Source organism: Diabrotica virgifera, chromosome 4 (genome assembly GCF_917563875.1).
Source record: "Diabrotica virgifera virgifera chromosome 4, PGI_DIABVI_V3a".
NCBI lineage: Eukaryota > Metazoa > Arthropoda > Insecta > Coleoptera > Chrysomelidae > Diabrotica > Diabrotica virgifera.
In genome coordinates, this window is record NC_065446.1 from 181788888 (window position 1) to 181805895 (window position 17008).

The window sequence follows — 17008 nt, forward strand, 5'->3', positions numbered from 1 at the left end:
TAAAACATGATCGACTCATGGAAATCCTAAAAAAATAAAAACCTAGATCAAAGAGATTTAAGACTAATAACACACCTCTATTACAATCAGCGAGCAATAGTAATAATTGAAAAAGAAACATCTGAAGAAATGGAAATAAAGAGAGGAGTCAGGCAAGGCTGCATACTATCACCTCTATTATTTAACGCTTATTTTGAAGAGGTAATGCGAGAAACTCTGGAAGATGAAACAGTCGGCATAAGAGTAAATGGAGTCTTAGTTAACAACATCAGATATGCAGATGATACAGGAATAATAGCCGATAGTTTACAAGACCTGCAAAGACTCATGAGTAAAACAGTAAGGTGTAGTAGGGAGTACGGACTCCCTCTCAATATCAAAAAGACGAAGTTTTTGAAAATTAGTAAAACCAACCATAATACTAACGAAATCTTGATAGTAGAGGGCCAGCAGATCGAAAGAGTAAAAAAGTACACTTACCTAGGAACACTTATAATAGAAAATAATGACTACACTGCAGAAATAAGAGTCAGAATCGAAAAAGCACGTTCTAATTTTATAAAAATGAAAAAGGTCCTATGTAGCAAAGATTTACCATTAGCTCTTAAAGTACGCCTAACAAAATGTTACGTCTACAGTGTTCTATACTATGGAGTGGAATCATAGACGTTAAATGTAGAGACAATGAGACGACTTAACGCCTTTGAAATGTGGACCTATAGAAAAATTATGAGGGTTTCCTGGGTAGATAGAGTTACAAACAATGAAGTACTGAGAAGAATAGGTAAAGAAAAGGAAGTTGAACTTACAATTAAAGAAAAGAAGCTACAGTATCTCGGACATGTGATGCGGGGCGAGAAGTATGGCATCCTACGACTCATAATGCAGGGAAAGATAGATGGCAGAAGAAGCATCGGAAGAAGACGAATTTCATGGTTGAAGAACCTGAGAGAGTGGTTTGGATGCAGCTCGAAACAACTATTTAGAGCTACTGCCTCAAAAATTAAAATAGCTATGATGATTGCCAACCTCCGTAGCGGAGATGGCACCTGAAGAAGAAGAAGAAGGTTTTAAGTTTATTTTTCTGGTATTCTACAATGATATTATGCAAAAAATTGTGTTGCATCGCAGATTTAAATGCGTTTATTTCGAAAACGGTTGAGTTTAGCGAGATAAATGTAGTATATCTTTTTAAGGAAAAATATTAAGAGAATAAAAGTTACAGTGATACAAAAAGTATGTAGAGTGGGTGATAAAAATTGAACATATTAAATGAGCGTTGAAAGACGTATGTGGCGCCCTCTGGGTAGTACATCATTTTTGGTGGCAAATTTTAATTTCTCGTCCCAAAAAACCCCGCACACCAAATTCCGTGTTATTATCCCATGCTTTCAGGAACTATTCAAGAATAAATAAAATAAAAGTTTAACTTTGACACTCTGTATTTCGGTTGTTGTTAACTTTTTTACTAAAATAAGCTTAAATCGACCTATTTTAAGCCCAGGTATCTAAGGTTAAGCTATAGCTTATTCCTTATCAAACACCCTGTATAAAAGAATTTAAATCTTATCTTTTCTATTGAAATACTTACTCCACATCAATTTGGATGTCTGAGTGACAAATGCACGAATGATGCTATGTTCTTCCTTTTCGATCATGTTTACTCCAGTCTAAACAACCACCACTCTACAGCAACAATTTTCTGTGATTTCTCTAAAGCATTCGATTGTGTAAACCATAACATCTTGACTGACAAATTACAGCACTATGGATTTAGGGGAAAGGCTCTTAAATGGGTTAAATCAGATCTTAATAAAAGGAAGTCAGTTTGTAAGGGTTGACACGAAGACGTCTTCTTGCATGCCATTAGAATGTGGGGTACCCCAGGGTTCAGTTCTACGCCCTATATTGTTTCTGATATACATAAATGATATCTCTAGTCTGAACATTAAAGGTAAAATATGTCTCTTTGCAGATGATACTAGTATTACTTGGAGTAACACGGATATTATGGATCTTCGCAATACCATAGCTACAGACCTAGTCACCATTAAATCGTGGTGCGATTCGAATCTCCTGTTATTTAACGTTTCTAAAACCAAAGTCCTACCTTACAACAGTATGATGCAACGTTTAGTACTTAATAACAACAGTCTAGAGATAGTTGAATCGGTGAAGTTCTTAGGGCTTATTGTGCATAAGTCTATAAAATGGAACTTGCACATTGATGCCTTACACAAAAAATTAAGTTCTGCTTGTTTTGCGCTAAGATCAGTTGCTACGGAGATGAATTTCATAGCATCTAGGACCGTTTATTATGCCCTTTTTGAGTCTCATCTTCGGTACGCCCTTCCATTCTGGGGTACGTGTTGTGCGACTCAATTTGAGCGTATTTTCTACAAAAGAGAGCTATTCGTTACTCCCTGAGACTCAATAGCAGAGTTCATTGCCAAGAACTCTTTAAAAAATTTAAAATATTAACTCTTCCTTCTTTGTTTGTTTTTGAATCGGTTTGTTTAATCCGCAAACATGCATCAGAAGGTCCAGAGAGACCCACTCACAACTATCCCCTTAGAAACGTGGAGCATAATCTTTATCTGCCAACCCCACGGTCTGAGCTGGTTAAGTGCTCTATACTATACAATTCGAGAAAAATGCACAATCACCTGCCATCTAACATCAAATCTATTACAGTATTTCCCGCTTTTCGCAAGGCCTTGAAAGCTTATTTGTTAGAGAGAGCTTTTTATACAGTGAATGACTTTTTTATAAACGATTTGAATTCAGCAAATTGACTTGCAGGATTATTACTTTCGAGTACTTTTGTACATATTTGCAGCGGCATAGAACTTTTGATTTACTTTCCCTTTCCCTTTTCCTTGTTCGCCTTCTTTTTGCTATGACGTTGTATACATATTGTTTGCAAAAATTTTAATTTTTTAATGTGTACTTAATAACTGTAAAATTATATTAAGTATTAAAACTCACGCCATTTACTTGGTGTCTGTTTCTGTTTTTGTTTTGTCTGTAGTTTTTTATTATTTTTTGTTTTTTATTGTATTTTTTATTGTATTTTTTTTATTTTGTTTAAGCTTTGTCCACAAATTGGTAAAATTTTATGACAATAAAGCATACCTTACTTACTAAATAATAACTTTTCAAATAATTTCTTATGTAAATTTTATAAATATTATTTTTCTACTGCCGTGCTAAAACAGCCACTTTCCCGCACGCATTTAGTTTCCGAAAGTTGCACTTTCCCGCACGGCGCGCGGCGTGCAAAATACCTTGTAATATGGCATTACAATATTATATTATAATACATGCAATAAACTAATATTTAGATATTATTTACTAATTTATTTTAAATTTATCTTATTGTGTTAATGTTTTAATAAAATAAAAAAAAAACTGTTTTTTTTGCACGATTGATCATTTTTGACTGTTTACCGTGACAGATTTTACGTCAGTAGGTGACATTTACTAGCAACTCGACGGTAAGTAATCTAACTCGACGGTAAGCACTCCAACTCGACGGTAAGTAATTCACTTACCGTCGAGTTAAAAAATTTCTTAGTTTTAATTTATTTTTTGAAAGAATAAAGAAAACTAACGAATTATTTATTAATATTGAAACTTATAGTAAAATTTGTTAAATTATTTAATGAAATCCCACTTGTTTGGGCTGTGGTTTCACTTCTAACAGAAACTCCTGCAGAATCGCATACATTAGTAGTATCCAACATTTTTTCTCTTCAAATACGCGATCAAAGCTGAAAACTTGGAAATATCAATACCATCATAAAGAAAAACGGTGGATTTAATCATTGAATATTCTGCCCAGAGGCTTCCAGGAGCTTTCAACTGCAAATATGTCTTTGAACGAAATATGCCAATAGAGTCTTTTCTTCGATTCTTAAATTCTTGCCTTCGCACCATTTTTTAAAACTTTGGTAGGTATTTTGATAACGGATTTTGGATTTTTCGGGAATAATTGCGGAACACCCTTCTTCCCAAGGGCGTTCAATTTCTTCAAATTCACTTTCGCTCATATTTTAATTTATAATAATCAAAATTGTACCTAAAATTATTGACAACTAAATAAAAACTCAATTCTCCATTGTTGTTATGCACCCTAGTTACTACCTAACAACCAAAGTATCTATCTTGATAAAATGAATGAAAATAGTCAATATGACGAAAATGTTTAATTTTATCATTTATAATGGTATCAATCGTGCAAAAAAGGTTATAAGCATGTCGAACGTTAAGGGTAACCGATCTCAGACAATAATTGGAGTCGTCGCTCCGCTCCTCCTCCAAACAATTGTCTTCGATCGGTATAAAATCCTTACCGTTCTCCATACTTAATATACTATAACTGATAAAACTTCATAGCAACGCATCCTTTCCTACTGACAAAACTCCTTAGCGACGTGATTTCTCAGCGACAAAATTATGACAGATCCGTCAGTAAAGTGTCTGGTAATAACAAATAAATAAAGATTATATTTCGTTGATATGGTACATTAACTGTCTCGTGAAATAGTCTTGTCGAATATCATTCGAGAGAAAATTATTTACCGGCAAAATTTTCTCCTGGTTTCATTCAAGTTCGTTGCCTTTTGGTAATTTTCTCTTATGAAATTTTTACAAAATCACTCGACTGACGTCTCGTGATTTAAGTCAAAATTTAATTCGCGAAAATTGCCAGGCAACGAACTTCCATACCAGTCGAAAATAATGCCGGAAAAATTTTCTCTCTTGTGATATTATATACGATTATTTCATTCATACGAGATTCTGACCAATAGAAAGCTGCAGAAATAAAAATTAAACTGATCATATTTGATAATATCCCGTCGTCAAGTATATTACGTCAGATGCCCTTCGTTGTTACGAAAAAATACATTCGGTGACATTAATGAAAATTAATGTTTCAAAAATTATAAAAGTGATGACTTTCAACCGTCAAATATTTATAACAACTGTGTGTTTAATTTTACTAATTTGTAATTACATAAATAAATTAAAATAAAATTTTGGTTTTGAACAATTTTATTCATGAAATATTCGCAACAAATTGCACTCGATCTCTAAAATTATTATCGAATTTTTGCCCTCGTGACACTTTGACATAATTTCACTCTCCTTCGGGTCGTGAAATTAAAACTGTCACTCGGAAAAAATTCGATAATTTTAGAGCTCTTATGCAATTAGAAATAAAATGATTTTGACATAATAGTCAAAAGTCAAATCAGTAGACTTACAATGATTTTGAATCGTCGTCATGGAAACCCATTTCGTCGTCATGGTAACCAATTTTATTGAAAGATTGGTTTTGACAACCTTGTCAAAGAACGTATTAATTTGTGAATTTTCACTCATAAATAAAAATTGATATATAACTCTATTTTTTGTGGTTTTTTCCAAACGTACGGCCCTAGAAAAAATATCAACTCGTGCGGAAAGTATCACTTTTCGCACTAGTTAGGAAGATAACTATTTATTTAATTTTTTTAACTCAGTGTTTTTAGCTTCATGAGAACTTTTTCGCCATTTGCTTATTTGAGGTAAATATGCCTTTTGGAGCATTATTCCAGGTTCCTCTATCACCAGAGTTACGAAAATACCAAACACAAAGCTTAATATTAAAACTATAATTCCATCTTGTACCTAAAAAAAAAGAAGAACATTATAAACTATTTTAAGAGACGTGAAAATTATGTGAAAAACTACACTCACCGGCGCGGCACAAAATTCCGCCCCCTAAAATGTTTGATTCAGTTTGACAATTTATAATTTTATTATTTGTTCTCCGGTTTTCAAGATTCTTGCATAGGTTTGTAGGTGTAGGTACATATATTGATATCGTTTGTTATTATTCCAGTACAAAAAAATTTTGCTTACAAGGCATTATACGGGGGTGAATGGAGGCGTTGATTTTTCTCCTAACTTTAAAAAATTCTGTGAAAAATTGAAGAGCTGATTTTGTTTCGTGGTCCTGTCATATCATCCCGGAGGCATCACTAAAATGAATTATTCGAATAACTCTTTTCTTGTAAGAGATGTACAATTTCTTGTACATCATAAACATAAGAAGTTGGATTGATAAGATTAGAATGGCCCGCATGCAGCCCAGATCTCCATCCTGTTGAGCATTTATGAGATGAACTAAAAATAGCTATTCGTCGTCATCCTAGGCCTCCAGAAAATTTGGTACAGTTATGGCTCTGGTAGAGGAATATCGGGCTATTCCCCAGGCAAGGATAACACATCTTTATTCGATGCCAAACATATTGCGAGCAGTCGTTTCTTCGAAAGGTACTAGGACGAAAAGATACGGTACGTATCTTCGAACGATACTAGGGCTTACAATACCGAGGCAAAATCTCAATACCGGTATTTGGTATTTAAAATTTCAAATACCGGGATCCCGGTATTAAAACCGGTATTATGAATAAAAAATATACACGTTATATTTATACTATCCTCAGTTGTTATATCGACTTGTTATTAAATAATATATGTAACCTTTTGTTTTGAAATGAGTAAATGTTGTTTATAACATTACATAGAGAGTAGGAATAGGAATACAAAAAAATGTGCAAATAGAAAAACTATATATTTGATCCTAGGATAAATTTTGCATATAATAAGATTGTACTTTGACTTATGAAATTTGCTATTTGTAAATTAATTTAACTTTAAAATATATTAATACAACAATTAACTTACTGTGACAAAATTTTTTATATGGATTACTCTGTATTTAGACTATTTAGGCTATATATTTTCAATTATTTTTAATAATTCAGAAAATAAGTGAGCCTAATTTATACACCACAATACACAAAAAAATTAAAAATAGATCTGAACATATAAAAACAATTCTGATTAATAAATCTTACGGCTTATTTATAAAATAAAATAGTATAATTTTAAATATTTAAGAATTTTTATATAACTCATTTTATTTATTTGTATAGACGAGATTTAATAATTTGGTTGTAGAAGCTGATATAACCCTTCGCCTTAAACTAACGACATTCACGCTTTTAGAAAGCGCCATACTTGACTTGTATGTGTAATAAACGTGTTTAATAAATATTTTTTACAATGTAATTGGTTGTTTATCTTCAAAAATAATTTCTTGTAATAGCAAAAAATATTATAGGAGAAAGTTTATTGTGCATCATTTCTTTTTGTATAAATTAAGCTAATACCGAAATACCGGTGTTTTTATTTTAAATACCGGTATCGAATACCGGACAAAAATCATCCAGGATCCCGGTATTCGGGATCCCGGAATTCCGGTATTGTAAGCCCTAGAATATACCCGCTACTGAGCTGTTTTGTTTTGTTTTGTTGTTAATAATTTTGTTTTATGTTGTTAATTTTAGAGCGTTTGATATTTTTAATTAAATAAACCTTCAAAGCAGTGTTTTTATTTACGGAGTTTAAAATAAAAGAGATATTCGGATAATTCAAAAAACAAAATCTTAGGGAAACCTCCAATATGATACGAAAGGAGTATGAAACTAAATCGGCCCTCCAATTTTTCCAAAGAATTATTTAAATTTAGGAGAAAATACAACGCTTCTTTCACCCCTGTATAATGTCATTTAAGCAAAAATTTTTTGTTGCTTGAATAATAACGAACGACATCAATACATGTACCTACACACTAATGCAAGAATCTTGAAAATAGGAGTACAAATAATAGAGTTTTAAATACTTGTCAAACTCAATCAAAAATTTTGAGTGGCGGAATTGTGTGCCGGTGAGTGTAGATTAAGCTTTCATTTAAATATAAAACTTTTTGTTTTATAAACTAAAAAAAAACGCAGAGTCCAGTCTACTTTAGTTTTATTGAAATACCCTGAATATTTTTGGTTTTGAAAAGCAAACCTGATCTTAACAAACCATATTATGTAGGGTTTATGTAATACGAAATGAAATGTTGAAATTCTGTATAATTTTCACCATGAAATTAAATACAGAACCCAAGATACTGATACTTAGTTTAGAAAATGTATGTCACTACTTAGCTAATAAAAAATACCGTTATCTCAAACGTAATAAATTATTAATTTAAAACTTTGATTATTATGTATTTATTGTCTACGAAAATTTTATATAATTTATAAATTTTGCCTTACATTATTCATAATAGACACTACATGATAGAGTTCGTTGAGATTAGATTGTTAAGCATCTTTTTAAAATATGAAAATATACAGTATGTTTCATTAAAATAAAGCTTACGGATTTGGCTAGGCTTGTGTGATACATGTGTGTACATGTAAATTTATCTTTAAAAATATTACAATTTCAAAATTTAACCCTGTATGATTCATAATAGACCCTTTACGATGTAGCTTCATAAACTTGTTAAAATTCTTTTAAAAAGTCTTCTGATCTTAGTGAAATGCAGCCAGAAACGAACTAAGTAAACTTTTTTCATAATACACTTGCGAGCAAAAAATCGGGTCACTCGATGAATTATACACGTTAGATGTCTCGAATTTCCTAAACCTCTTGTCCTATTTGACTGATTTTTTAGTAAGTTATATCCTAATTATTTAATATAACCGATGTAATAATATTGTTGCTAGACAAGTAAATGTTATTTTATACCGGGTGTAACAATCATACGGTGTTTTTTTCTTAAAGTTCGGAACACCCTGTGGAATATTCTGGCATAATAATAGATAAAATAATGAAATTAAATTGTAGCCTTAGGCTTTATTGACATTTTCTTTTTTGACTTATTTGCTTATGTTGGATAATAAAAAGAGTAGGTGCGTTAACAACTAGCCATGTTTTTTCTCAGTAAATCCTCATTTTCTGCTTAGTAGAATAAACAAGCTTAAAGTAGGCTCTGAGAACATAACAATTTAATGGATGTCAAATTGTTAACAGTCAAAAAGTGTCTGGTTTGTTGTGAAAATTAGTAGATTTATTATTTAAAGTTTCAATTAAGTCGGTTTGAAATGGGTTGTTTGGTGGAAATGGAACGCACTACAAGGAATTTGGTCCGCAATAAGTGTGTTCAAGCAGTGATCTTATATAGCGACGGACTTATCTACCATGCTATCCAGTCCTTATATTGGTAACAATTTTTTGCTAATGCACGATAATGCAAGACCTCACGTTCACGATTTGTAGTCGAATATTTACAAGAGGTAAATCTTCGGACTTTGAATTGGCCATCTCATAGTCTTGATCTTAACCAGATCGAACATTTGTGGGACATAATTTCCAGAAGACTACGACAGCGTTTGCCACCTCCTTGAATAGGGTGGTTCGAAAATGACTTTTTTTCTTATTTCAGATATTAGATAATCAAAACCTAGTGCGCAGGCTCAAACGCACCAAACCTTTTGAACTTGTGTGATAGTGATAAATCTATAAAAATGTCAGTGTCAGTTTAAATTCGGACAGTGAACCTAGCCACAACAGTGATGTGTGCAACAATAATTATTAATTTCTAAGGTGAACCGTTGGGAATACCTAGGACAGTACAGTAGTAGATTAAGTTAAATGTAAAATGCTGGTTAGTCTTAAGATTAGGTGCATTGTTAATTTAATAAATAATAAAAAAAAATAAAAAAATAAAAAAAAAAAATTTCAGATCGCTATAGTGCGCAAAAGTTGCCATTGCTATAGACTTGAAAAAAGCACTAATTATTATTTTTTTATTAATTTGTCTTCCGGTCGCGCAATGCCATCGAAGTTAGCAAAAATTGTGAAAAACCTTAATTTTTCAAAAAAAAAATTTAAACAGGCCAGATGGTTTTAATTGCATTCCTATACCATGAATTAACTACTAATAGTATGTAAAATCAATATAAATGCACTTATTATACATTTGTTTCATATCTTCCGGTCGCGCAACGTAATACAAAATGAGTAAAATTAGTAGTTTTTGCAAAATTTCAAAGTTTGGCTGATTAGTACAATTTAATCATACGACTTTTAGAGATGCTATAGTTTAATTCAATTACATTAATATATTTAAAATCCAAGCATCTAAGATACATATTGATATTCAAGTGGAATTAGGTCGCGCAGCTTCGTCAAAAACAGCAGACTACCGAGAGGCGAGGCGAAAGTGACGAATTCCAGCGAAGCTAGCGCAGCCACAAATAGAGGTACATGTAGGAATACCTCTACAATGGAGTATTTGTCTTCTCCATTACAACGAACTGCCATTCCGCCACCTTTTCCAACACTTAGATGGAAATACAACAGCCACTATATGATATCCGGACCGATTGTAAAGGCCCTACCTGATTGTGAACGACTACCAGTTGTTGTTGATTTTAATCGTTGGCATCGTTGAGCGCTGCAATAATGTGGTTCTAATATAGCGGTCTCTAGAACTGTGTCCACACTTTTTACTTGAAGCTACGGTCACTAGCTTAACGCATCTTTCAACTGCCTGTGTATGGCATGGCAAAGTATCTATACTCATAACAGGCTTGAAGTCATTGCTCACATACTGTTTTATCTCTTCATTAGCCAATTTTCTTTGCAGTAGAGGGGAGTCAGTGTACTGGTGTTCCATTTGATAATTTCGTAATACTATTTAACCTTAAAGTTTAAGTTTAGTGGTTTAAAGATTCTGATAGAGTCACTTTCAGATATTGCTTGCTTTTCCTTCATGATACGCCTAAAGCCCAGCTCTCGGATATGGTTTCTGTCATCAGTTACCATAGCCAAAAGTAAATTTTCGGGATGGGCAAAGTAAGCATTCCGTTGTAAAACGGGATCAACAACTTGAAGAAACTTTACTGGTAAGTACCTTGAATATTCAATGATTTTGTGATCATGTCTAGGCCCATCTGTGAATTTGTGGTTTATTTTTGTGGCAAACCACATAGGCATATTATAACATTTGAGAATGAATGTGACAATTTCTCTTAAATTTTAAGAAGGGTTGGACACACTGATGTAGAAACGCAAAACTCGGTTTGCAGTAGTAAGCCATTTTGAATGTGACGTTGGGATAGGATTACGTACCCACTACAAAGTCTTCTGAACAATGTCCTGACTTGATGACTTCTGATATCTCAAGCAAGTACAATTATTGGTGCTTAAGGGTTGACAAGCTTAAGAATACGCTTGCCAACTTTGGAATCTCACAATCAATAGGATTAAAATCAATAAGTGGTAGTCTTTCACAATCAGGTAGGGCCTTTCCAATTGGCAAGAAATATCCTATTTGGACTGTCGTATTTTCATCTAAGTGTTGGATAAGGTGGTGGAATGGCAGTTAGTTGTAATGGAGAAGCTTGTTGTAATGGCAGCTTCGCTGGCATTCGTCAATTTCGCCTCGTCTCTCGGTAGTCTGCTATTTTTGACGAAGCTGCGCGACCGAATTCCACTTGAATATCAAAATTTATCTTATATGCTTGAATTTTAAATATATTATCGTATATAATATCACAAGAGAGAAAATTTTTCCGGCAATATTTTCGACTGGTATGAAAGTTCGTTGCCTGGCAATTTTCGCGAATTAAATATTGACTTAAATCACGAGACGTCAGTCGAGTGATTTTGTAAAAATTTCATAAGCGAAAATTACCAAAAGGCAACGAAATTGAATGAAACGAGGAGAAAATGTTGCCGGTAAATAATTTTCTCTCGAATGATATTCGACAAGACTAATTCACGAGACAATTAATGCACCATATCAACGAAATATAATCTTTATTTATTTGTTATTACCAGACACTTTCGTGACGGATCTGTCATAACTTTGTCGCTGAGAAATCACGTCACTAAGGAGTTTTGTCAGTAGGAAACGATGCGTTGCTATGAAGTTTTATCAGTTAAAAAGAGTCTAGTGAAATAGTCGTAATTAAATTAAACTATACCATCTCTAAAAGTCGTATGATTAAATTGTACCAAACAGTCAAACTTTGAAATTTTGCAAAAACTACTAATTTTACTCATTTTGTATATGTTGCGCGACGGGAAGATATGAAACAAATGTATAATAAGTGCATTTATATTGATTTTACATACTTTTAGTAGTTAATTCATGGTATAGGATCGCAATTAAAACCATCTGGCCTGTTAAAAAAATATATGAAAAATTCAGGTTTTTCACAATTTTTGCTAACTTCGATGGCATTGTGCGACCGGAAGACAAATTAATAAAAAAATAATAATTAGTGCTTTTTCAAGTCTATACCAATGGCAACTTTTGTGCACTATAGCGATCTGAAATATAAAAAAAGTTTTTTTCGAACCACCCTATTCTAGAACCTTAGAAGAGGTAGAAACAGTAGCTCTCGAGATTTGGAATGATATTGATCAATACCAAAGAGCATACTTCATTTGTAATATCAAGTACATTTCTTTTATTATCGAACATAAGAGATTGAATCAAAAATCAAAAGGTTAAGAAAGCCTAAGTCTAGAATTGAGTTTTAATAAAAATATTTTATATATGTTAGAATATTCCAGAGGGTGTTTCGAACTTTAAGGAAAAAGCACAGCATACTTGGTTTAAAATGACATTTACCTGTCTAGCAACAATATTGTTACATCGATTTTCTTAAACAATAAGGCTATAGCATACTAAAAAATCACTCAAATGGGACAACAGGTTTAGGATATTCGTATGTAACGTATATAATTCATCGAGTGACCCTATTTTTGCTCACAACTGTATAATAATAATCAATATAAAATTTAAAAAAACAATAAATACCTTTGTTAAAGGTATATATTTAAAATCCCTAGAAAGGGTTACATCACAGAACTAGTTTTCGATTGGTTGACCAATCATCATCAGTGATTACGTGAAATTTACATGCTAACCATGAAGATATAGTAATACAAACATATGTGGATAAAAACCCTTTACAAGTAATCCGTCAAGAAAACATCAGTAAAAAATGCGAACTTAGTATGGATGTTTAAAATATTCCATTACTACGCTCCAGGCAACATCTAAGATATGCAAACTGGAACATGAAGTAAAAACCACTTCTATGTAAAAGGTATATTTACTAAAAATTTTTAGAATCCCAATGGATTCAATAAAATGAGTTCATCAGAACGTTTTCAAACCTATCGGTCCATTATCAGTGAATTTGAATACTTGCAAAATAGCCCCAGAACCAAACAATGGTTGTGATTATAAATAAATCTACATTATGTTGAAATAAATTTAAAATGGCTAAACGCCGATGTTCAGGGATTAAACCTCTGGGAACATGGTGAAACTCTACCCGAGGACCCAATCAACCATCTTCGGTCAACGATGACTACGAGGTCAACGAGGTAGTCATCGTTGACCGAAGATGGTTGATTGGGTCCTCGGGTAGAGTTTCACCATGTTCCCAGAGGTTTAATCCCTGAACATCGGCGTTTAGCCATTTTAAATTTATTTCAACATAATGTAGATTTATTTATAATCACAACCATTGTTTGGTTCTGGGGCTATTTTGCAAGTATTCAAATTCACTGATGATGGACCGATAGGTTTGAAAACGTTCTGATGAACTCATTTTATTGAATCCATTGGGATTCTAAAAATTTTTAGTAAATATACCTTTTACATAGAAGTGGTTTTTACTTCATGTTCCAGTTTGTTTAACTATAAGGTATACAGCCAATCCAGGGAACTACCCCTTTTTAATCTAAGATATGGTTTGACTTGTTCACATGATGACAGTATGACAGCAAGTAATCCATGACTTTTTTAAATGGGAATAGGGTTCGTGTTGTAACTCATTTGAAAGGCAGTTCAATTCTCTATTCAGTAATATAAACATTAATATCATTATTTATACAGAGTCGCCAAAAAAATTATTTTTGAATTAAATTAATTGACGCAAAAAGAAGAATGTATGCAATTTTGTTTTTCAAAATACATTCTATAGCTCTCAGAAAATAGAAAAAAAATATTTATTTGGCAAGTAAACATGGCTTTTCGCTTAAATTAAATATTCAAACTGAAAAAAATTTAATGTCGAGTTCGACACGAGTACCTGAGCGAGGAACATCGTTTTTGCTGTTCTCGTAAATTACCGTGTTTGTTTATAAATAGTTTTTAAACTTGTTTTACGTTTTTGCTTGTCATAATTCCTGTCATTTGAGATATTCTACATGTTTCACCCATTAAAACGCCCATTTGGTGATAAATAGCAGTCTGATTTTTGCATGAGAGTTTAATCTCTGTTCGAAGAGTTTAAGTCTGTTCTGTCGGACAAAATACATGAGCCGTTTTCGTGGTCTGACCGTTCCAAATTTTTAACCTGTTTCACAATTAAAACTTCCCCTGTTCCAGTGTTCACATATATCAAAGTTTGTCCGACTAGACACCCTTAAGCTATTTACAAATTTTCAGCTTGCTATTAATCAACTTTTTTTCATACGTGGGATCCAGACCTATGAAAATATATTCCTAGAACAACAAACATCCACAAAAATTTATGCAACAAATTCCAGTCATATAGAGTGTATAAATCTTCCTTTTTCTTTGTCAGAACTCGAATTTGCCATTTCCACTTTAAAAAATTCGGCAGCAGAACGCGACATGATCCCTTCAATTTTCCTTAAAATCTACATCCAAGTACAAAATCGAAACTACTTGAGCTATATAACATCATAATATGGACAAGCCAAGAATTTCCTTCTCTTTGGCAACAATCGCTTGTAATTCCTATCAAGAAATCTAACTCATTGTATAACACAGTAAACTCTTTCAGACCAATCTCTTTGACATACACACTGTGCAAACTGTTAGAAAAGATGCTAAATTTTCGACTTATCTGGTATCTTGAAAAGCAATGTTTTTTTGACCAAGCCCAATCAGGTTTTAGGAAAAATCGTTGTACACTAGACAACCTAATTATCTTACAAAATGAAATTGCACATGCTTTCGCCAGCAACAGAGATTTAATTGCTGTATCTCTCGACATAGAGAGCGCATTTGATACAGTTCAGAAATCGGTAGTTCTAGAACCTCTTCAAAAAATGAAATTATATGGTAATGTATATTACTTTCTCGAGAACTTTTTGTCTAATAGAACCTTCAGAGTCTCTACCAACGGAAAATTCTCGGCAATAAATCTTACTGAAAATGGTATACCACAAGGATCGGTTCTAAGTACTTCTCTATTCTTGATGAGTATAAATAATATTGGCACACTGATTCGACCCCCAGTCAAATATACAATATAGGCAGATGATCAAGTAATTTTCTCTCAAGGCAAAACCACATTATCCACTTGCGCCTTAATTCAAACTGCTTTAAATGATATCCACAGTTGGTCAAAAGGAACAGGATTTAAATTATCATCAAACAAATCTAAAATAGTTCATTTTAGTAAAAAACATAATCCCAACTTAATTTATTTAACCTTAAATCGCACCCAACTACAAGTAGTTCATCAACAAAAATTTTTAGGTGTAATCTTTGATAAAAAGTTATCTTGGAGATATCATATTCAAAAATTAAAAGGTACCTGTCTTAAAAGAATAAATATCTTAAAATCACTAGCGCATCATCAGTGAGGAACAGATGAAGATATGTTGCTGAGAATTTACCGATCTTTAATTCGTTCAAAAATGGACTATGGAAGTGTATTATACATGTCAGCTCCCAATTCACAACTAAATTGCTTCAATATCATCCAAAACACCGCTCTTCGAATATGTCTTGGTACGTTTAGATCTAGTCCCATTGAAAGTATTCAAATCGAAGCTAACGAACCACCTACTCATATTCGCCGTCAGCGACTTCTTTTGTCATACTTTGTCAAAGCATCAGTTAATCCAAATAATCCAGTCAATGGATTAATCAACTCTACCAAACCAACGATAGTAAACAAACCCAGAACAGTAATACCAGCTTCTCAAATTCTTAAAAAACTAGTAGGTAATGTAATATAGACTTACGAACTACTACTCCAATCTCATATTCTAACATTACACCATGGACAATAACATTGGCCACTATAAACACCAGTCTATCAACACATTATAACAAAAAAGAAACCCCTAGTTCCGCCCTAAAGTCATCCTTCATTGAACTCATCCACACCAAACAGTATGACTCAATCATCTACACAGATGCTTCTAAACTCGAAGATCAAGTTGGTTCGTCTGTGACTACCACCAACGAAGTTATAACTACCTACCGTCTTCCATATTACTGTAGCATCTTCACAGCCGAACTATATGCTGTCATGAAAGCACTTAGTTTTCCAACCAACAAAAGCAAAAACCTTGCAATCTGCACTGATTCGCTATCTTCCATACTATCCATCAAGGACTTTTACTCCCAAAACCCACTAATTCAAAATATCCACAATGCATGCCACCTATTATTAGATAAAAACGTATCGGTTAGCATTATTTGGACTCCATCCCATGTGGGTATTACAGGAAACGAAAACGCTGATCAAGCGGCCAAAGAGGTATCCCGTTTTGACATTCCAATGGAAAGTATACAACTTGGTGTAGATTTACAACATACAGTAAACCAAATGTGCTTGAGAGTCTGGCAAAACCTCTGGAATAGAACAAACTCAAAACTCCCTAGTATTCAACCCAGAATACCTGCCTTAAAAATACCAGCATTTTGTAGAAGGGACAAAGTTGTCATGAGAAGACTAAGAATTGGACATTACCGTCTTACACATGGTTACCTGATGAGCCAGGGAAATCCTCCTTGGTGTCATACCTGCAACACTCGTGTCACCGTCAAACACATACAAGTTGAGTGCCAGCTATACACAAACACCCGAAGACAACATAAACTGGATGAAGACCAAATCGCCACTCTTAGTGATAATAGTAACTTTAATAATGTAATAATGTTTCTCAAAGACTCTCGGTTATACTACGCCATATAAAAGTTGATTTTTATCATTTTGCTGATATTGTAATTTCTTAATTTAAATTCTTTATTTTCTTAATTCTTGTAATTTAAACATACTGTAAACCTTACTTTTGTGACCGTGTCAATGGCCTGCGTGGC

The 17008-nt window shown here is 33.0% G+C and overlaps 1 protein-coding gene across 3 annotated transcripts in view; it reads right to left on the reverse strand.

The window, feature by feature from the left end:
* Window positions 1-5040: 5040 nt before the first annotated feature.
* Window positions 5041-17008, reverse strand: part of LOC114341083 (O-acyltransferase like protein) — a 134854-nt gene continuing 122886 nt past the window's right edge. For all 3 annotated transcript variants that reach the window (XM_050649799.1, XM_028291864.2, XM_028291865.2), the window contains exon 12: window positions 5041-5676. In XM_050649799.1, coding sequence (XP_050505756.1) covers window positions 5503-5676 — 174 coding nt within the window. In that variant the 3' untranslated portion in view covers window positions 5041-5502. The remainder of the gene's footprint in view (window positions 5677-17008) is intronic.